The sequence below is a fragment of the Cucumis sativus genome, chromosome 6, assembly GCF_000004075.3.
Source record: "Cucumis sativus cultivar 9930 chromosome 6, Cucumber_9930_V3, whole genome shotgun sequence".
In the NCBI taxonomy this organism is placed as follows: Eukaryota; Viridiplantae; Streptophyta; class Magnoliopsida; order Cucurbitales; family Cucurbitaceae; genus Cucumis; species Cucumis sativus.
In genome coordinates this window covers 21382993-21405183 of record NC_026660.2, presented here as the reverse complement: position 1 = coordinate 21405183, position 22191 = coordinate 21382993, and the positions used below count along the sequence as shown (strand labels likewise).

The following is a 22191-nucleotide window of genomic DNA, read 5'->3' as shown; positions in this document are numbered from 1 at the left end:
AGTTCCGAATAATATTTCATAATTTTTATTTACTAATAAAATGAAGAACATTTTTAGTCTTTATATTATAAAATAGTTATAATTTAAAGTATAAAAAGTCATGACATTTAAAAAACTAATATAAATAATAAAATAAAATTAGAATCTAAAACCGAATAAGTAAAAATCAAATCTAAATAATTTTATCTTGAAAATGATCAAATTCGACCAATCAAATTAAAGATAAATACAAAATAAGAATTAAAAAAACAATAAAAAGGAAAGAAATAAAATTTTTCTCAAAACTTTTTGAATACTGTATTTATATTTTTTGAAAATTTTGCGAATGTGATGGAATAACTTTTGAAAATTAACTCTTCCGGACGGCAACTACAATCGTACATCTACACCAGGACTACACTAAACCAGCAAATCACCACCGTTGAATCCGAAAGACGAAATCCGTCCATTCAGATATACGGCTTGATGAGTACAAAAATCTCCACGTACGGATATAAACCATCTTCCTGACCGTACTGTATTCCTTCCCCGTCGCTCAAATCAAATAAAATAAAAAGAAAAGGCTCCAAAAATTTCCTTCCAAAATGAACACTGCCTATTTTCTTTTCCCTCTCGCGCGCTTCGTCTTCCTCTGAAGCCATTACAGCCACTTCAGAATACCCAATACCACTCTTACTCTTTGTCTCCCCCAAATTCTATTCTTCCTCTCAAAAACCCTAAACGGACTTCCGATTTCTTCAGGTTTTTCTCTTCTTCATCTCTTTTCTTTAATCTTTGCTTCATCCATCTTCTCTGTTACTGGTATGCCATTCCTCTCTTTCCGTTTTTTTGTTTGACTTTGTTTTGACCCATTTTCTTTTGTCGCTGCTCTTCGTGTTTACTGGTTTCGATCGAATTCAGAATTTTCCAGTGGTTTTTTCTCTGTGTATTTTGCTGCATTGTTTCCGAATGCGATGGATGTTTTCTTCCTTTTCATGCAATATACTACTGCGATTTCTGTTTTCTTCGAGTTATGGTGCATTGCTTTGATTTATTAGATTCTTCTTGTCTATTATGTTTAGCGGCCTGAATTCTGTTGTTTGTTAACTGGACTCCCGAGCCTTTGGATCATGTGGCACGATATCTGTTGCTGGATGGATGTTTTGGTTTATTGTATGATTCTCTTGCTTTTATATCAACCGATGGAGCTCTTTCATTGGAACACTCATGAATTTTGTTCGAGTTCTGTTGCTTTAGTCTACACTGTCTTTGTTTTTTCCTTCTGTTTTGTTATCTATTGACTTGTGTTAGACACATTGAGATGTTATAGCATTGCCAAGTTCTTAAGATGTTCTCAACTTGTGTGTTTGGTGAAGGATATTATGTTGTTTATAAGTTGTTAATTTATGTTCGTTCACTGCTGCTCCAGGTTTTCCTTTTAGTTTAAAAGATGGTTAACATAACTAATACCGAAGGGAAAATGAGCGAAACCTCTCCTTTGCCCCTAGAGCCATCTCTACCTCCTGATATGAAGCCAGAAAAAGCAATGCCTCAGTATACGATCATGAGTAGACGTGGTGTAGGAAGTAAAGGGAGACGCATTCCTTTGCTCACTAACCACTTCAGAGTATCTCTTAATGCTCCAGATTTAGTTTTCTATCAATACGCTGTATGGATTTTTCTTCTAATTATCTCTTCCTAGTTGCCTTTCATTTATTGGTGCTATTACTCCCCTTGCGCTTAATATTTATATTTATTGTTGCTTTTGGCTTGCAGGTTTCAATATGCTATGAAGATGGCAGGCCCGTTGAAGGGAAGGACATTGGGCGGAAATTGATGGATAAACTTTATCAAACTTACTCTACTGAACTTGCTAATAAAAGGTTTGCATACGATGGAGAAAAATGTCTTTACACCATTGGTCCCCTGCCACAAAAAAAGCTTGAGTTCTCTGTGGTGCTAGAGGGATTCTGTGCAAAAATGTACGTCCATATATCATTTCATATTCCTCCCAAGTAATTATATTTCTCTCGTTTATATCTTACAGTACTTCTGATACAGAGAAACAGGTAGCTCTGGGGGAAGTGGGAGCCCAAATCGGACTGGAAAGAGGTTTAAGCGTAGTTCTCAGTCGAAGACTTTTAAGATTGAGCTAAGCTTTGCTACTAAAATTCCAATGAAGTCCATTTTTACTGCCCTCAAGGGATCAGAGGAAGATAATGGCAGCACTCAGGATGCATTAAGAGTGCTTGACATTATCCTGCGGCAGCAAGCAGCTAACCGGTAATTGGGTTCTATTGTGTCCTAAGCTAACTCTTTCTCTCTGTCTCACACTCACTCACGCACACACACACAGACGTATATAGGGGATGCCTTTTGGTTATGTTTGTCATCTAATATCTTCACAACGTCTTGTTGATAATGTAGGGGATGCCTTTTGGTAAGGCAGTCGTTCTTTCATGATGACTCAAGGAACTTTGCTGATGTAGGAGGAGGGGTAACAGGAGTACGGGGATTCCATTCTAGCTTTAGGTTGGCACAGGATGGATTATCATTGAATATGGGTAATACTTTTGTTCACTATTATTCTTTTTCTTTTGTACGTCATATGCCATTCATCATCAATATGATATCTTCTGTATCTTTTTGCAGATGTTTCTACCACAATGATCCTGAAGCCTGGGCCAGTTATTGATTTCCTAATAGCAAATCAGAATGTACGGGAACCACGCTATATTGATTGGGGGAAGGTAGAGGACTGACCAGTACATTATTCAGTTCTCAATTTTAGTGCTGCACTTCTTTCTCTGTAACATCTCTTTCATTCTTGTTTTTGCTAATGTTCAGGCAAAAAAAATGTTAAAGAATTTGAGAGTCAAGGCAAGACATCGGAACATGGAATTTAAAATCATTGGTTTAAGTGAAAAGCCTTGTAACCAACAATTGTAGGTCATTGTTGTACGAAACTAACTGGAAAGCAAATTTCTGCTACCTTTTTTTTCTTTTTGAAAGATTCTAACCTTCCATCTTTTCTTTTGTCCTAGTTTTTCCATGAAACTGAAGAATAATGGCAGCACTGATGGGGAGATGGTTGATATTACTGTTTATGAATACTTTGTCAGACACTGTGGCATTGAACTGACTCATTCTGCTTATTTGCCATGTCTAGATGTTGGGAAACCTAAACGACCAACTTATATACCTTTGGAGGTTTGAAGAAATTGTTGTGCTTAAAAGTAATATTGATTTTTCACGATGATATTATTTTAGAAATGTTTAACATTATTTCTTCTTTTGGGGGGACTTTTAGTTGTGCTCACTTGTTTCACTTCAACGGTACACAAAAGCTTTGTCTTCAATGCAAAGAGCATCTTTGGTAGAGAAATCAAGGCAGAAGCCTCAAGAAAAAATAAAAATTGTTACTGATGTAAGTTCTTCTCAAAATTTGAAATCATACAATTTTCATTCTCAGATATGCACTTATTTACGGAGATTTATCTGGCAGGCTTTGAAAAATTATCGATACGATGAAGATCCAGTGTTAGCTCAGTGTGGAGTAAAAATTGATAGACAACTGACACAGCTTGATGGTCGTGTACTCGAATCTCCAAAGGTAAATTTGCCTATGCTTTAGTGGATGAGAAAGATTTATAGTGCCATCCTTGTTACAACAATCTTTGTTCTGCCTTGATAAATAATATTGATTTTCAGTTAAAGGTTGGTAGAAGTGATGATTGTATTCCACGTAATGGACGGTGGAACTTTAATAACAAGGTATGCCTGAAACTATTTGCAGTTCTAGGGAGGGAAATGTGATATTAATATATTATCAGAATTTATGCACGTCTTTTTCTAATCAATGGATTTCTTTTTAGTCTTTGTATTTGGATTTAATGTAAGATAATTTCTTTCCTTCTGCAGACACTTCTGAATCCCACTCGCATTAACCGTTGGATTGTTGTCAATTTCTCGGCACGTTGTGATATTAGCCACATATCACGTGAACTTATAAATTGTGGAAGAAATAAAGGAATTGTAAGTTTAATAGACCATGCATTATGTTGCATCGTTTTCTTTCTATTACTCTTGTACATTCATATGCTGCATGCTTTGACGAAATAATCCTTTCTATTGTAATGTCTGTCTTATTGGACTCTTGTACATATATTTGCAGCATATTGAAAGACCAATTACCTTGATTGAGGAAGACCAGCATTCTAGAAGAGCCAGCCCTGTTGACAGGGTGGAAAATATGTTCGAACAGATGATGGCAAAAATGTCAGATGCACCAATGTTTATTCTTTGTGTCCTCCCAGAAAAGAAAAATTCGAATATTTACGGTCTGATTTTTTTTCCTCATATATTATTTTCTTTAGATCCTGATCATTCATGCAATATGTTGTCTGTTTGGAAAAGGAACTGAGAAGAAGCGTCCATATGACTTTGGCACTGTTAACTTGCATTTTTACTCTCATGTCATTATTTTGATTGGGTTGTTTACTCTTAAGCAACTCATTCTTTCTTTCCGTTTGTGTTGTGAAAGGACCCTGGAAGAAAAAGTGTTTGTGCGACTTTGGGATTTTTACACAGTGCATTTCCCCCACTAAAATTAATGATCAGTACATTACTAATGTACTTCTTAAGATTAACTCCAAGGTAAAACTTTGAGCAGCTCTACTTACTAAATCATTTTTATGTTAGTTTCCTTTTCCTAATTCCTTTTTCTTTCCTTTTAGCTGGGAGGTATAAACTCATTGTTGGCCATTGAGCATGCATCATGTGTTCCATTGATAAAAGATACTCCAACGTTGATCTTGGGAATGGATGTGTCTCATGGGTCTCCTGGACGATCAGATGTTCCATCCATTGCTGCAGTAACTATAATATTTGTTACTTTGTTATTTGATATTAACTTATTTGCAAGCCAGTTAACAGTTGGTCTTACTTATGGATCTTAGGTTGTTGGATCCAGATCCTGGCCTTTGATATCAAGGTATAGAGCAGCTGTACGGACCCAGTCGCCTAAGGTGGAAATGATTGATGCTCTATTTAAGCCTCTGGAGAATGGCAAGGATGATGGTATCATTAGGTATTTTTCATTGTCAGCTATTTTTCACCAGGAAGACCTTTGTTTTTTCAATAAAAGAAATGTTGATATTCATACAACTAGACAATATAGTAGAATTTTCACTCATAATTCTCTAAATGATCTCCCGAATTTTTTGGTTAAACATATCTTACCGTCAATTCATTAGTTTGTGTAATATCCATCATACATTTTTGAGGAATAGTGTTAAATATTTTACTAATTAAATGCTCGTCTTTTGTGATGCAGAGAATTGCTTTTAGATTTCTATAGCACCAGCAAGGGCCGCAAACCAACTCAGATTGTTGTCTTTAGGTAGGACCATGGTGGTTAAGTAGCTTGTTTATAATCATGTTCTTATTCTTCGTTTCTTTGAGTCCTTCCCTTACTCGAGATTTTATTTCTCTCAGAGACGGAGTTAGTGAATCTCAATTTAATCAAGTTTTGAACATTGAGTTGGATCAAATAGTCAAGGTACTTTATGTCTACAAATATGTTCCCTAATTCCTCTGAGCTGGTAAAAAATTGGATGTACTTTTCTAAATGACCAGCGCATGTTATGTTTCTACACAGTGCGTATGGCTCCTAAGAATGTCGATGACATTTGTCACTATTCAGCAAAATGGCGTGGCAAACTTTTATTTTAACCGTGGGCAAATTTTGTTTGTCCTGGGGTCAGTCGTCAATGTAATACCAGATACTGAGATGTTCATTTTACTGCAGGCTTACCAACATCTTGGAGAGGTTAACATTCCAAAGTTCACGGTTATTATAGCACAAAAAAATCACCATACAAGATTTTTTCTACCTGGTGCCTCTGAAAATGTTCCACCTGGTTGGTTTCTAAAATTGGTTTAAAAATTGTTCACTAATATTCTCCTTATTCCAGTTGTGTTGATACTCTCTTTGTAGGAACGGTTGTTGACACGAAAGTTGTACATCCAAAAAATTACGACTTCTACATGTGTGCTCATGCGGGAATGATCGTAAGTTCCTTTAGTAATATGTAATTCTATTCTTTTAAAGGAAGAAAATTCTAACATGTTGGCATTGAAATATTACGACACCTCTACTCATTTTATGGTTTGTTTTTATTTATTTTTTATCAATGAAGGCATTCAGTAAGTAGCTAAGGTTAGTTTTGCTATTCCATTTTATTATCTCTTATTTTGATTCTTGTATTAATAACAGGGCACGTCAAGGCCAGCACACTACCATGTCCTGCTCGATGAAATAGGTTTTTCTCCTGATGATCTTCAAAATTTTGTTCATTCACTTTCATACGTGTAAGTATACAATTTCTCTAAATTTACCAGCTCTTTATAAAATTCTTGCGATTAGCCATCACATTCGTTATTAATACATTTTATAATCTTGATATGTTGTTCAGGTATCAAAGGAGCACAACCGCACTTTCAATTGGTAATTTAGTTATATGCCTGATTTATTCTCTAGAAAAATTCTCAACACAATCTAATCCAATCTTTAATCCATTTTCCTGATCCAACTATTATCTCATTCCCGTTGCATATTTCAGCTGCACCAATATGTTATGCGCATCTTGCTGCAGCACAGATGAGCCAGTTTATTAAGTTTGAGGAACTGTCTGAAACCTCCTCCGAACGAGGAGGTGTTACTTCATTGGGAAGTCTATCGATTCCAGAACTTCCACGGCTGCACGACGATGTTAACGGCTCCATGTTTTTCTGCTGAGGCAGTATTTATTCTTTACCTCAGGTATATATGACTTCAACTTTTTAAATAGCTTAGGATATTTTGTGTAGATACAGCGGGAAGATAGGAGCAAAATATAAGTAGCAAACCAACTTAGAAAGTGGTAGGGTAGGTAGGACATTGAGATAAGAGATAGATTAGTAGAGAAAAGTACATAGCAATCACCCTTCCAGACTTGAAATAGTGCCAAGTTCCTTTTGATTTTAATTTATGTTTTGATTATTATTCCCGGGAGTCCCATTTTGAATTGAACCCACTGTTCTACTGAAAATTATTAGTATACAAATATAATCATTCCTATTTTTTTCTCTCTCTCTTTTTTAATCGTTCCTTTTCTTAACATCTTTTGTTTTTTTAAGCAGTTTACTGCTAGCATCCATGAACCGATCCTTTCACAGCCCATTAGACTATAATTCAATGATTTCTGTTGGGCTTACCAAACAATATCCTGTTGGTAAGTGTAAATTTGTTAGTTTCTTGACTAACATTCTCCACCAACACAATTTCCCTAATCCCTATTATATCATTCATGCATCCATCTGCAAATTGCATCAGCTTGTATGTTTATGTTGAAGGTTGGTGGCGAGCGGTGATGGAGTGTAATTCCTTAACTAATTTATGTTTAGATTAACAACTTTATAATCAAGTTTTCAAATATAACAAAATGAGCTAATTTTTTTTTAAAATATATCAAAATGAGTTAAACTTATTTGCAAATATAGCACTTTTAAGTTATATTTGACACAAATTAAATTTGTATCCAATAGACTAATAATTTTCCTTAGAAAAGTTTGATTTTGTTAGAAACTGACCCAAAATTAAAAGTTAACAACCAAATAGATACAAACATCAAAGTTCATAAGCTAAACTTATGATTCCAATTGGATGTACTTATGGTTAGTCTGTAGAGATGTAGCTTTGATCATACCTTGACTTAGATTCTAATGAATAGTCTAACCATTATAATTAATTCGAGTAAGAAGTGATTTGAAATTTCAACTAAGGCATCTTAAAATTTCTCAAACACAAATATGCATTAGAGTAAACTATTTTCCAGTTTTGCGTACAAAATAATCATGTTTTGCTTGCGTGCCCTTCGCAGAATTCTTATTTGCTTACCAATTGCAATTTCAAAACGCAATAGGAAAGTCAAATTTTGTTGGTTTAATGAACAGTGCTAATTTGATTTGTCAATTGTAAAAAAAAAAAAGAAAAAAGAATTGAAAACACACAAAAAAACGTGATATTCATTTGTCTATTTAAAAGTAAAAATCAATTTGCTCCTAGACAGGGTAACACCATTTATCCAACTTAATTATGGTATGAAGTTTATGGATTAGCAACCTTAATTTTTTTAAAAAAATTAATTAAAACAAATTCCCAAATCTAACTTCAAACTTACCGGCAAGGGTTGTTATTTTTTGGGTTAAGAAAGTCTTTATTTTGCCAAACCCAAAACGTAAAGAACTCTCTAATCTCAGTGCAACACTTGTTGAATCTCCAAGTCTCACAAGGAATTGTATACTACAATGTCAATTTATTATATAACAATCATTCAGCTAAACACATTTGACCTTTACCTTTTTCAAACACCACCCCCCCCCCCCCAATGTCGTTTCTTTCATATATATAAAAATCTTTTTGTGTTATGGATTTCATTAATCTATTATTTCTCTAACTTGGGATGTTTGATTTTCATGGTAATTGGTTAGTAAAGACTATTTGCTTAATAATTTATACGTTTAATCGCTGGAATGAAACAACTTCAAAAATTCCAACCACTTCTAATCTTAGAAGTGAGATTAAGTGCAACTTTATTGGGTATGTTTTTATTCAACAGTGTAAAAATAGGGTAAATATCAATTTATACCGTTGAACTTTTGAGTATGTATTCATTTAAAGCATGAACTAATAATTGTAGCAATTTAAACCTTGAATTTTATGGATTTTTTATCAATTTAAATTCTAAATATTCATAAATTCATCAATTTAAATTCTAAACATATATGTATAAATTTAAACCTTAAGTTTTTCGATCTAAATTGATATAACTACGAAAGTTTAAAATTTAAATTGATACAATTATTAGTTTAAGATTTAAATTGATACAATTATTAATTTAAATTTACTCTAAATTGATATAATTATCCAAATCTAAAATTTAAATTGATACAATTATTAGTGTAAGATTTAAATTGATATAAGATTTCAAAACTCAAACGCATAAATCGAAGTTTTCCTTAAAAAAAAAAAATGAAGAATCTATTAATTTTGCTTTTAAATTTTCCTGCCCATCAAAGTTGAATTGGATAAATGTGATTGGACCAAAAGCTAAAGTATACTTCTAGAGGAGTTTAGGTTAAGTTATTGGATTGTTTAACACACTTTAACATTCAACTTTTACCATTATCTCGTCAACGTAGTGATACACACTTTTTCGTAATTTTCTTTTAAATTTTAAACTTTCATGTCTTCATACATTGAATGTTTATAAATACCATATTCTTTTTATTTCTCAAAAACATGCATTCAAAACTTTTTACATATTTACGTATATAATAAAATTTCTATTTATAATAAACGGTGATAAACATCTTATAATGTTTATGCTATCACATGAGTGATAATATCCGATCTATTTATAAATAAAATATTAATTTTTTTTATATTTGTAAACAACCCTATAGTCCAAATATTTTTTCCTTAGGAAATTTATAAATATACCAATGGACGGTGATAGATTCAGAAAATTTATTGAGAGAGCTTTGAGTTATAATCTAGAGAACAAATAACATGTAAGACTTAAACACAAGTTGGAAGAGGGGCTAACAAGCACAGTTATCACTAAATTACTTACAAATATTAAACATTAATTAGTTTTCTTTATACATATTAGATAAAATTGAGGAGGGCTCAAGCACCCATGAGCCTATACTAAATTCGTAGGTAGTAGTGGCAAATCCAAAAATTTTATATAAAGGACACCAAATACTATATAATAAACACACTAAAAAATGTTAAAAAAATATATCGACATTTTGATGTTCCACCAAAGAAAGACAACCAATTTTCACATATTTTTTATATCATGGAATATTGTTGAGAGAGCGAGGTTTATATAATCAACTTTGTTGCATTTTTCTCCATTTTTTTTTCTAAATATTTGTTAGATAACAAATGACCTATTTTGTGAAAATAGTTGCAAAGGATTATAACGTAAAGCACATCTGATACACTCCAACCAAAATTTAGTTAAAATAAAACATTATTTTATATATATATTCACATTTGTTAAGATTTGGAAATTATGAATAAATTTATTAAGATTTAGATGGAAGAAAGCAAAATATATATTTAACCACTAATTGTAAACCTAAAAACAAAATTTCTCTTTTGAGAAAAAAAGTTCAAAATTTGTTATATAAAGTCAAACAATTGTTAGCCTTTCCATTTCCAATCAAAATTTTGACAATCACTTTTCTCCAACCTAACATTCGTCCCATCCAAATTTGATAACTATTTGCTTTTAAAAAATTGATAAGCAACACTCCTTCTATCCATTCATTTATTCATTTTATATTTTCATTAGGAGTCTTTTCAATTTGAAACTAAAAAAAAAGAAGCATATACCATCTTGATTATAAATGGTTTAAACAATTAAACTTACAAATCTCCATAATCTTGTTGAATCATGTTTTAGTAATTTAGAACATGTTATGAATCATATACATATGCTTGAATTTAATTACAACACAATAATAAACTTTACGAGGACAACATGTCAGACTTACAAGGCCCTATCCATGGACTAAATCATCATAACGTCCTCCTTAACTATTCGCCATAAGTCCCTAGCTAGCTTAGCTACGGACCTACAATATGTTTCACGCATCGAAAAAGTAAAATCAATTAAACAATGTAAATTTAGGTCTATAGTTGCCAATAGAACCAATTGGTGCCTAGTTAATGTAATGTTGTTTTCACGTCTTAGTTTAGTTTCTAACATTTAAGAAAATTGACGATGAAATTTTAATGTATATTGTTGTTTTCATGTCTTTGTTTAGTTTCTAGAATTTAAGAAAATTAACGTTGAAATTTTAATGTCTTTATTAGTCTCTAAAACTTCTTTTTTTTTTTTTTTCTTTTTTGGTTGAAAATTTTGGTCATTGCTATCATTTTTCATATGCTATCCATTTGATTAATTAAAAGAATTAGATTGAAACTAAGGGATCAAAATAACCGTTGATTTTTAAAATTTTAAGGATAGAAATGTAACGCCATATATCCAAGATTCAAAATCAAGATTCGAAAATGGATGGGTTTGACATTACACCATTTGTTAGCTGATGAGAGATGTTTTAATTTAAAAAGAAATATGCAAAAGTGTCTAAGGAAATTAAAGTGGGAACGGAAAGTATTTTAGTATTCTTTCTATCACATAACAAATAAATTCATTGTAATCAATTTCAATCCACAACTAATTAGTTTAGTAAAACTAATTAACATGGATTAATGAACAAGAATAAAATCTAAATTAATGCTAAACTCAAACAAAACATTTTCATCTCATATGTTTCCACGGATTCTTTAGAGTTTACGTTAAGCTTCTAGGTTTCAAAATATTGTGACATTTAAAAGCAGCGAAAGTCTCTCTTGAGAATGATTAATTTATTGAATTCCAATTAAAAATTTAAGAAAAGGTCAAAAGGAAAAGATGCCAGAGACCAAATCAAGAATTACCAATCCATCTTGCTTAGCGCCATTAAAGATTAAACTAAATTCATGCCACTGCTACAAAAATTGGGTTATTTGACGTTTTTAAAAGCATCAAGTACTCGATTGTCAAATATACTCTAATCATTTGACACGAAAAAAAAAATCTAAGTTATATAATTCCTAAAATATTTTATGGGTAAAGTAATATACTATATGCATGACTCTTTTTACCTGTCAAATAAAATAAGTATATTCTATATTAATAAAAAAACTTTTACTTATTTATTTAATCCTTCATTTTTTAAATGTATGTTTATTGTGCCCTTTACTACTAACTTCTTTTTTTATTATTACTCTAATGATTACCGTATAATATCACTAATTTTGTCATATTTGCAATATGCAAATAATTGGTGCTATGAACTGTTTTTTAAATGTTTTTGTCATTTTTTATGGTTTTTATTTCATTAAAAAAAAAGAATAGCTTGTCACATGTAGAATTATAATCGAACAATTTGACATTACACGATACACAAACATAAGTAAAATTAGGAGTAATTAAACATTAATCAAAGCATAATCCACATCATGGGAAGTGGGATACAGTATTTCCCCCCTTTTTCAAGATTTAATTAAGACCTAACTTCTTATCATTTATTTTAATTCACTTCTAAATTTTGATTTGCAAACACAATTTATAGATTTTGCACTATCCAAATTTACTAAATATATACAAAAAGTATACCTAAGTTGGCCCCAAACACCCACCATTACACACACACACACACACATTATAGAAAGGAATAATAATTCAAACCAAACATATTATTATTCTTTCTTTCCACAAATCACAGCATTGGATCCTTTTTTAATTCCCAAAAGAATAAATAAATGGGTGCATGCAATAATAATAATTATCTTATAATATACAAAAAAAAAAAAACCAATCTCTTTTCATTTACTTTAAAAATATAAAGTACATCCCAAGACCCCAAAGTGACAAATTAGAATCATAGCCATTTAATAATCGTAAGCCCCAATCGTTTGTGCACAAAACAAAGGACGAGGCGCCAAGCCCTCGCACTCTCTCATCATTATTAAATAACACACACCCACCACCCTCCCCCCTAAAGCATATTCCTAAGAATGTTCTATTTCCCCCCCTCCCCCACTATTATTATTCCCCCAATCCTCCCTTTCCCTTTTGATAATAACCCATTTTTATATTTTTCTGTTCGTTGTCTTCTTCTTCTTCCTCTTCCTCCTCCTCCTTTTCACGAGCGAGAGGATCAAATTTCAATATTTTCTTTTCTCTTTCTTCTTTATGTTTCTGTTCACGATCTTTAAATGAATCGTTGAAATATTTTCGACTTTCATAAATTGTTCGCGCTACCTAAGTCTTTGACACCGGTAGAGAGTTGAAGAAATGTAAACTCGATGTGATTACGACGTTTGATGGACATTAGACGAGATATTTTTTTTTATCGATGGATTGATTTGTACGCTTGCACACCTTTGTTGTTATTATCTTAGCTTTAGTCAAACACTCATAAGTTTTCTATTGAAGAATTGATATACGGCACTTAATTTTTCGTAAGATGTTTATAGATAATATAGATATACTCCTTTGTTTTAAATCATGCATTATTTTTGTTTATGATTCAAGAGAATAATGTTCCAACCGAAGTTAATTAATTAAACTAACGTGTCTATGTCATGTTATTTTAACTTATCATCCTGTTTTCTCAACAAAATTCATTATATATAAACAAAACCAAAAGTAGGGTAGATTCGTAAATTTAATATTTGTTTTTTCTTGTTGTCTAAAATAAGTCCATGAAAACTTTAAAATGTTATATAACTATTTAGAATAATAAAGAAGATTCTTTGAAATTTGAAGTTTTTGAAATATTAAATTGATAGTATGATAGTGTAGATTGGTTAATTAGGTAAACTATTTAGGTGAAAGTCATTTGATAACACCCGAAACTTTTCCTACTAAAGTCGAAGATTCAAATTTTGGCGAGTATTATATTATAATATAATGGTATCATGATTTTTTTTTTCTTTGGGAAAAAAATATTGTAAATGAAATAATAATTAAGAAAGAAAAGGTTATAAAAAAAGAAAAAAAAAGAAAAAAGGGGTATTCTTTTTGGAGTATAAAAAGAGAGGTTGAGAAATGGGAATTCCCGATATAACCAACTTGGCTTGGTCCACTCTTTCGCTCTTTTAACTGTCCAAATAGTTTCCCCATAAAGTTTCGTCGGAATCGCAACCGGAACATCCCGCCGCCCCCCTCAATATCTCCTCTCATCCCGATCCCCATTTTCCCACTTCACTTCCTTCTTCTCAATTCCTTCTAGCTTCTTCTTTAATTCACTTCCCTCATGACAATCGACCATATGTCCGATCAAACACGCACTTCCACCAGCAATAACGATCATGATTCCGACCATCTCCATCCTACTCTTCCCACGCCACTTCTCTCCAATGGCACGGACTACAATAATGCTGGAGATGACCTCTTTGTTCCTCCCTTGAACTTCGCTGTCGTTGACACCGGCATTTTTCGCTCTGGTTTCCCTGACTCTTCCAACTTCTCTTTCTTGCAGACATTAGGCCTTCGGTCTATTATGTAAGACTTTTTCCTACTGATTCCTTTCTCTCTTCGCCCGTTCTTGATTTTGTGTTTTGAGTGATTGTCGATGATTGAGTATGAACTGATTTTGTGTATATATATATATTTTAATGGATATTGTAGATGTCTTTGTCCCGAGCCATATCCTGAGGCTAGCATGGATTTCCTCAACTCCAATGGGATCCGATTGTTTCAATTTGGGATTGAAGGTTCTAAGGTTTGTTCTTACTTCATTGAAATTGTATAATTTCTAAGAGATATATATAGTTTTTATGTGAAATTTCTCTATGACTTTGATTTCTTAATGAGGGCTAATGCTGACGTGCTAAAGTTAATTTATGTCCTCCCGACGGCTTTTCTGTTTGAATTTGTTGTTTTCTTATGTTTCATTATTGAATTTGATTTTTTTGACCTTTTATGTCTAAGGTCAATTCCCAATTCTCAGGGCAACCTTCTTTTAAAGTGAGTTTTTGATAATGGTTTTGTATGCATATGATCTTAATTAACTAAAGAGATTAGAACTACTCTTGGCTTTAAAGTTGTTTCTAATAACAACGTATGGATTTGGTTTCGGTAAATTTGTTATGTAAGGAAAACAATTAAGATGGTGAGCCAATCGAAAGGAGTTTTAAGTGGGTATATTTAACAACTTAATTAGTTTAATTGACTGTTTTTGGATGATTCTATATGCGATTATGAAAACTGTTTTGGGGATTTAGCTAACAAAATTTAGCTTGTGTAAATTGTCTAGGCTGGTTCAGACAAGGTTGATGCATATGTAAACTTGATTCTCGAGTGTATGAGGAATTTGGATATGAGCGCTGATCAAATGTACTTTTTGGTATGAAATTTGATCTGACTAATGTTATTCTGAAATTTATCAACGTTACAATTCAATTTGTCTATAATTAAATTTAGACTTTTGATCACAACATTCTTCTGTGGTCTTCTCTTTAACTCAGTTAATTAATGACTTGATCAAGACAAATAAACACACACACACACACACACCAAAAGGAGAAAATAAAAACAGAGTGAGAGGAGAAGGCTGGTTGTATGAGCATGACCATTTATCATTGCCTTGGGCTACTATATTTATACTAATCCTTCGGTGATTATAAGCACATATTTTGTGGGGGACTGCGTGAGGGAAGGGGAGTTTAGACTTCCTTTTTAACTTTGCCATTGCTTATAAAGCTCCCATGTTTCTTTAGTTGAGAATAATTATGATGAAATTGCTTTGCTTTGTTTTAGTTGTTATGCCAATGCTTATTTTTAATATTTGGAGCCTGGAAGTAATTATGATCGTTAAGCAAAGTTTGAATGTTTAACACAAGAGTCAACTGCCTCTAGTTGGTTATAAACTATATTAGCTGATGACTATACGATATATAGTATTAGACGTCAATTATTGTAGCTGATAGTCAAAATTTGAATAATTTGACGTCAAGCACTAGAATTCCATTGATGATATATAGTTTTCTAAATGAAGGCTGATCACACTTCGGTTTTGTTGAAATTAAATGCAGGAGCCTTTTGTCAACATTCCAGACTACACGATTCGTGAAGTACTTAAAATTATTCTTGGTACCAACCATACTTCACATTTTAAATCTTCAATATGAGAGGCTGAATTAGTAGATGTCTCTAAATGTTATATAGTTTGGAATTTGAGTTAGATCACTTAAACATCATTTTTTTTCACCATGCAGATGTGAGGAATCGACCAGTTTTAATCCATTGCAAGCGAGGGAAGGTACGTATATGTACTGTACTTAAAAAGGCATTAATACACGAAATATAGAAGTAAATTTACCGGAAACAATCTAGTTCGTACTTCTTAGATTGAGTACTGATGGTATCAAAATAGAAAGTCTAATTGTAATGTATTTTAATGTTATCCATCAGCTTTGTACTATTAAAAGTACTGATAGAAAGTAAATTTACCGAAACCCATTGAGGATCAGTTCAGTTCTCATACTGTTTATTAAAATTGAAAGTGTTGTGTTTTTGAACTTATTAGCTTACGTGTTTCTCACTCTTCAGCACCGAACTGGATGTGTAGTGGGATGCTTTAGAAAGGTGCAGAAATGGTGCCTATCGTCAGTGTTTGATGAGTATCAGAGGTTTGCCGCTGCCAAGGCAAGAGTTTCAGATCAGAGATTCATTGAACTATTCGACATTTCTGAGTTGAAGCTTTTGCCATCATCATTTTCATGTTCCGAAAGATAATTCGTCCTATGCCAGTTTTGATATCAAGGATTTTAAATGGTCTAATTAATTACACACTTAGTCATTAATTCCTTAGGCCTCAGTACTTCTCTCGCTCAAGTCATTAACTACTCCCCCCTTTGTATTTTGTATATTTTACTATTCTCAAACTATATATTTAGTTATAAATCCATCAGGGGTTCATTAGGATTTACCCCAAGTCCCCAATATCATATGTATAATATAATTTTCAAAGAAACCATGAAACTTAATTATGATTAGATTCGAAAAGAGTGAAGATACAGTATATCTTTTTTTAGCTTTGTTTTTGGGTTCTTTAGAAAGTTAATTGTCCGACGACACAAATTTGTGATATTGAATACTTTCTAAATTACAATTTAGGATACACTCAAATATTTTTCTATACATTACCATATCATCCACTTCCATTTTAAATAGCATCCCATTACATCAAATTTATTTTATGTTTGAGAGTGAATTTAAATTTGTTAACACACATCCTAAAATGCCATTTAATATTTGATTTTATATACTTTTAAATACAATTTTTTTTATATATTATCAAAATTAGTTTAGAAGGATTAAAAAGTATGTTTTGATTTAGAAAGACTGAAAATGTGATGAGATTACCAAAGTACAGTATCTAATAAATAGTTGGAATTGGAGTATTGATATTAAATCCAAACATATATATATAGCAGGGATACTTGATGTGTACCCTTTTGGTGGTAGGTCATGGTTCTATCATATCTTAAAAAGAAAAATGGAAACCAAGATTTGAATTTACTATAATATGAAAATTTGTTGATCATTATTAAAATTTACTCCATAGGAAAAAGAGACCAACTAAATTTATTGCTTAAGCAATATTATAATCCAACTTGTGGATATTTCAGCATATACTTTACTGCTAAAGAAGAGTTCTTTTCTGCATTTTGTCAAACTAAAAACTCCCATTGGACTTTTAAGCCGAAAGTGAATTACTTAATTATAAAGAAATTTGGGAACAACACAAACATAAATAATATATATATATATATATTTGGTTTTAACTTTTCAACTAAATTTAATAACAATAATGACCCACTTAATTAAATTTAATAACACATAATGACCCACTTAAAAAGGGCAAACACAAAGACAAGCCCTCTAACATTCCTTTATTACTAATAATTGATTAAAAAGTGGGCGTTTTATGCTGTTGCCATTGGACCCAAATTAGCATTGGCTTTCATGGCTTCAAATCTTGGCTCCTTAGCCTGAAACTTTACTCCTAGGTACAGCTTCATGTAATCTTCAAACACAAACTTGGGGTACACTTCCTTCTTCTCCTCATCTTTCTCTACTAGCGCCGGCGCAGGGTAGATCACCGCGTCGCTCCCCGGATTGTAGAATGAAGCTATCGACATTCGTCCAGTTCCACTTGTTTGAGTAATTAACACTCTGTGCATCACACTTTTGTATCTTCCATTTGTGATCACCTGCCAAGTTTTACGTTAATAGAAAATAAAACTTAGGTGGATATTGTCTTATGTTCCATCTAATCTTTTATGCAACGCAGATAATAGATCATTTAATCGTTGTCCTTCTTTTCTACTTTGCTTTATAAGTATTAGTATATAATATTACCTCAAGTTGGTCTCCGAGGTTGACGACAATGGCATGGCGCATTGGGGGCACATCGATCCAGTCGCCATCTTTCAGGAGTTGCAGGCCACCTACCTTGTCATCTTGGAAGAGGAGGATGATGCCACCGGCGTCGGTGTGGGCTCGAAGACCCTTGATGAGGTCGGGCTTGGGACACGGTGGATATTTGCTAACCTTTGTTCCAAATGTAGGACCTTTCGAACCATAGAAAGCATTTTTGAGATAACCCTTTTCCAACCCAAGATTCTCACATAGCAGGTCCAACAACTCCTCAGCAAGATTCTCCAATTTCTTCGCAAATTCCTTCATAATTTTCCTGCCAATCATTCACATATGATTAAAAATTGTTGAGAATCCGAATAGTAATGTCCTAAAAGATTAATATTATACACACATTTATATACAATTTAAATTAGATAATATCATACTTATACTCCTCGTCGAGATCAGACATCTGGGAGATGTTTGATTCGGGAAGATGGCGTAAGAAGAAGGTGCTTTCCCAATCCATATCATTAACTTCAGCTTGTGCAGCCTCTAAGCCTTTGCTAAGAACAGTCTCCTTAAACCTCTCTTCCATACATTTCTTGTCATGATCTCTTGTCATCTTCTCAACCATGTCCAAAAACTCATGTGGGATCCCATGGTTCACCAACTGCATATTAAAATCAAATCAGGACATCACCTCAGAGAGAGAGAGAGAGAGAGAGAGAGAGAGAAAGAGAGAGAGAGAGGATAATTAATCTATGAAATCACCTCAAAGAAACCCCAATTTTGGCAGGCATCTTCAATTTGCTCCAATATCTTAGCTCTACCATCACCGTTGATGTTTTCCAAGTTGATGATAGGAAAGACAGCCATTCTTTTTTGTAGATACAAATTTTGGTTTGCCCAACTAAAGGTAAAAAAGAAACTCTCTATGGTATCGAGGTTTTGTTTTTGTTTGGTGGGTGTGTGTTGGATCAAGTTATAATGAAGGGGTATTTATAGTAGTGAAATTACTTAGGATTGGAAAGTGGGAAGAAATTGATTAGAAAAGAGCAGAAGAAGAAGAAGAAGAAGAAGAAGAGAGAAGATAAGTTATTAAAAATGTGATGATAAAAAGAATGGGCCCTTAAAATTTCATGCATGTATGTGGGAAAGAGGGGGAAGGTGGCTTTGGCTTTGGCTTTGGCTTTGGCTTTATTCAACACTGAATTTCCTCTTTGGTGAGTCTGAGGGACCCAATTTGATTTAACTTTATTATTTTTATGTCTGCCAATGCCATATCCCCTACTTCCCCTTCCTCTCTTTGATTCAATACATATGGAAAGAAAACAGTACCCTATATATCTTTAAAATTAGTTACATGATTTCCACACTTTTTCTCTTAATTTCTATATCTCATTGTTCTTGCATGAATTTGGTATCTTTTCTTTGGACTCACCCACTTCCTTGCTTTCTTTTCTTTTTTCCATTTTTTCTTACTTCCTTCTCTCAAAACGCGTATGTTACGTGTCAAATAAACGAAAAGAAATTTAGATGACTTACTCACGTATTCGTAGATTATTATCGTAACGCGCTCAAGTTCAAGTTTCAAAATCTAGATTAGCATGCACGTGGCAATGTCATTCTTACTTGTGTCTTGAACTACACTTACTTATTTTGATTACATTAGTTTCGAAATCAAGAAAAGTTTGTATGAGTTGTTGATCATACTTTTCTTTATATGTTTTTAAGATCTACCTCTCATTTACATGTGATGTTGGTTTAAATACATACTTTGTCTCTTCCATACATAGTTAAACAAAAAATAAATTGTTAACGAATAAAGAATATACATTATTATATCTTTTTCATTTGTGGATTGTCACATCCATTTCGATCATTTTGTGTGAATTTGAACTTAAATTTCAATTACAAATTTGATAAGTTATAAGTGAAGGAATGACTATCGTCTACGTAACCTTAACTTTATCGATTCTTTCTAATTTTGAAAATAATTTCTAATTTTTAAAAGTGTGATAATAATTTCTAATTCTTTCTAGGAATTTTACCAATCTCTCTTAAAGTGCTTTTCCTTTTTCTTCTACTTGTTGTGTGGGTCTCACATCAATTCTCACTTTGATTGTGTCTACTAATGCTAAAGATCATGAACACAAACATTATATCAAATACAATATTTTATATAATTCCTTCTCATTCATACTTAATTATAGAAACATTTCTCTCCTAACTTATTTTCTTTCCCGTGATCATTTAGAAGTCCTAAACCTGTTTGACACCAAAATGATTATGTTTAATCTCGTACAAATTAAGTTGTTTATAACGTCAATGTGGTAAAAAATGTCTAGACATATTTTAGAAAACCGTTGAATATGATGATAACATTCATACTTCTAGATAATATATATTTATTATATTAGTTATATTATATTCACATTGTTTACATAGTATTAAACATTTTTTCTCACTTTAATTAAAAACATCTAAAATATTAGACGAACTTTCTGTCTAGGAATATAATTTTCAATTTCCAACTCAATCTACGTTCAAATAGTGCATATTATATACCAGCTGGAATAGCTCAGTTGGTTAGAGCGTGTGGCTGTTAACCACAAGGTCGGAGGTTCAAGCCCTCCTTCTAGCGTTTCTCTTTTTCAAAATTTTGATGAATTTGTTCTCATATCAAACCCTAGGAAAAAGAAGGAGAGGCATAATTATTAATAGTTAGATATGTATGGGGATTGGCATGCAATTGTGTTTTGTATGGTGTGGGCAGCTTAAGGGCATTCCCATAAGGTATCTAATCTTTGGTGCGGTTCTTGTCATCACGCAATGCCAATATATGTTAATATGGCCACACTCATTTACATCCCTAAGACCCTACAACTTAACCCTCCTTCTTCTTTCTTGTGCTGAGACACACCATTTACACTTTTCCAAACCAAAACAAAACAAAAGCCATTATCTTTTTCTTTCAAATTTGTCTATTAACTTTTCCTTTTATTTCAAGATATTTTGTGCCACTTATCTTTTAAACCATCCATCCTCTTCTTTTCTTTAATCACAAGCTTTGGTCCGATCAACTTTGGTATATAAATTTAATATGTTATCTTAAATGTTTTCTATGTCGTTGGATAAAAACTTCTACGGTAGAGATTCAAATCGTACATAAAAGTTATCACTATATAGAATCTAAATTTTAGCTTTATCTAATCAACTTAGACATAATATTATTCGACTTTTCATCCGATATATTCGAATGTGTATTGTTAGAAATGAATTATAAACAAGTAAATGATGAAATGTTTCCTATATTAGTTAGTTTCAAAACACGTAATAATGAGGAGATTTATTCTAATAAAATAATAACAAGTGATTTTGGTTAATTATTATTATAATGGGTTTAGTTTTCTTTTGGCGTATTAAATTATAAATTATCATTTACTTGCATTGAATTTGGTTGATTCCAATAAACTAAAAACAAACTAGCTTTGATATTGATAATGACAATTAATACCAATTAGATATTGTATTAGTCAAACTAAAAAAAAATCTCAAAATCTCAATTAACAATAAAGCAGTAGGTTGATTAACATGTCATAAATGTGTTTTTTTAGTATATAATTAATTATATATTATTTGGAAGGATGAAACGTATCTATTTTATTAATTCAAATATTATCCACATTGATCTCACCTTTGACGTTATTCAACATATATATGAGAAGAGGAATTTGGTTTTTTCTTAGAGATTCCTATCATTTACGATTAATTGGGGTTTTAATTAAACAAGTATACTATATATAATATATACATACATACAAAATCCAATCTTTTACTAAAATTTCTTGGCTATATATATGCATGGCTGCTAAAAGGATGGCTCTTAGGATATATATACAAAATCATGGCGACTATATATCTATATCTATATCTATATATATATTAATTTAGCCTACAAAATCTGATTACACATTTTAACCTAATGTTCATCATCAAATATGTTTATATGCAAGAGGGTAACTATCAGCTTTATCTTTCTGTTATGATATAATATATATATATATACACATATACATACACATACGTGTTTACTACGAAATATTTGAACTCTTGAATTTTTATTTGGTCATTACTTGATGTTTCAAAACTAACGTGTTTTTGTTATTCT

General features: G+C 32.0%; 3 protein-coding genes and 1 non-coding gene across 7 annotated transcripts; 3 read left to right on the top strand and 1 right to left on the bottom strand.

Moving 5' to 3' along the window:
• Positions 1-550: 550 nt before the first annotated feature.
• LOC101210014 (protein argonaute 16) lies at positions 551-7109 on the top strand. 3 transcript variants are annotated; one of them, XM_004140078.3, is made up of 23 exons: positions 556-741; positions 1409-1648; positions 1756-1961; positions 2041-2262; positions 2407-2543; positions 2632-2729; positions 2827-2924; positions 3024-3189; positions 3290-3406; positions 3485-3592; positions 3691-3753; positions 3901-4014; positions 4154-4319; positions 4523-4635; positions 4716-4853; positions 4938-5068; positions 5315-5380; positions 5476-5539; positions 5789-5900; positions 5978-6051; positions 6257-6351; positions 6456-6487; positions 6603-7109. In XM_004140078.3, exons 2-23 carry the CDS (start codon positions 1430-1432, stop codon positions 6776-6778), a joined length of 2715 nt encoding a protein of 904 aa, XP_004140126.1. In that variant the 5' UTR covers positions 556-741; positions 1409-1429; the 3' UTR covers positions 6779-7109. The 3 variants fall into 3 exon arrangements, with proteins under 3 accessions (XP_031742385.1, XP_004140126.1, XP_031742384.1); XM_031886524.1 differs by having other exon boundaries at positions 556-801; XM_031886525.1 differs by lacking the exons at positions 6257-6351; positions 6456-6487; positions 6603-7109 and having other exon boundaries at positions 551-741; positions 5955-6051.
• A 6591-nt stretch (positions 7110-13700) lies between these two features.
• Positions 13701-16686, top strand: LOC101209768 (tyrosine-protein phosphatase DSP1). Of its 2 annotated transcripts, XM_011659249.2 has the most exons (6): positions 13701-14153; positions 14280-14373; positions 14908-14997; positions 15686-15743; positions 15869-15912; positions 16203-16686. In XM_011659249.2, exons 1-6 carry the CDS (start codon positions 13906-13908, stop codon positions 16386-16388), a joined length of 720 nt encoding a protein of 239 aa, XP_011657551.1. In that variant the 5' UTR covers positions 13701-13905; the 3' UTR covers positions 16389-16686. The 2 variants fall into 2 exon arrangements, with proteins under 2 accessions (XP_011657551.1, XP_004140125.1); XM_004140077.3 differs by lacking the exon at positions 14908-14997 and having other exon boundaries at positions 13702-14153.
• A 748-nt stretch (positions 16687-17434) lies between these two features.
• CS-ACO1 (1-aminocyclopropane-1-carboxylate oxidase 1-like) lies at positions 17435-18977 on the bottom strand. Its single transcript, NM_001280765.1, has 4 exons — positions 18792-18977; positions 18464-18690; positions 18018-18351; positions 17435-17869 (listed from the first exon to the last, which is right to left on the bottom strand). The coding sequence occupies exons 1-4, from the start codon at positions 18894-18896 to the stop codon at positions 17582-17584; spliced, it is 954 nt and encodes a 317-aa protein (NP_001267694.1). The 5' UTR covers positions 18897-18977; the 3' UTR covers positions 17435-17581.
• Positions 18978-20590: 1613 nt separating this feature from the next.
• TRNAN-GUU lies at positions 20591-20664 on the top strand. The gene has a single exon. It is a non-coding gene; the product is annotated as a tRNA-Asn (tRNA).
• The last annotated feature ends 1527 nt before the right edge of the window (positions 20665-22191 follow it).

Bases quoted from the DNA above. Each gene is read 5' to 3' on its own strand.
- LOC101210014 (XM_004140078.3), top strand. From the start codon at position 1,430: ATGGTTAACATAACTAATACCGAAGGGAAAATGAGCGAAACCTCTCCT. The intron at 2,730-2,826 runs GTAGAGGACTGA...GCTAATGTTCAG, and splicing joins GCTATATTGATTGGGGGAAG to GCAAAAAAAATGTTAAAGAA. The intron at 6,052-6,256 runs GTAAGTTCCTTT...TATTAATAACAG, and splicing joins GTGCTCATGCGGGAATGATC to GGCACGTCAAGGCCAGCACA.
- LOC101209768 (XM_011659249.2), top strand. From the start codon at position 13,906: ATGACAATCGACCATATGTCCGATCAAACACGCACTTCCACCAGCAAT. The intron at 14,154-14,279 runs GTAAGACTTTTT...TGGATATTGTAG, and splicing joins TTAGGCCTTCGGTCTATTAT to ATGTCTTTGTCCCGAGCCAT. The intron at 15,913-16,202 runs GTACGTATATGT...CTCACTCTTCAG, and splicing joins TCCATTGCAAGCGAGGGAAG to CACCGAACTGGATGTGTAGT.
- CS-ACO1 (NM_001280765.1), bottom strand. From the start codon at position 18,896: ATGGCTGTCTTTCCTATCATCAACTTGGAAAACATCAACGGTGATGGT. The intron at 18,691-18,791 runs GTGATTTCATAG...TTTAATATGCAG, and splicing joins AAAATTGGGGTTTCTTTGAG to TTGGTGAACCATGGGATCCC. The intron at 17,870-18,017 runs GTAATATTATAT...AAAACTTGGCAG, and splicing joins ACCTCGGAGACCAACTTGAG to GTGATCACAAATGGAAGATA.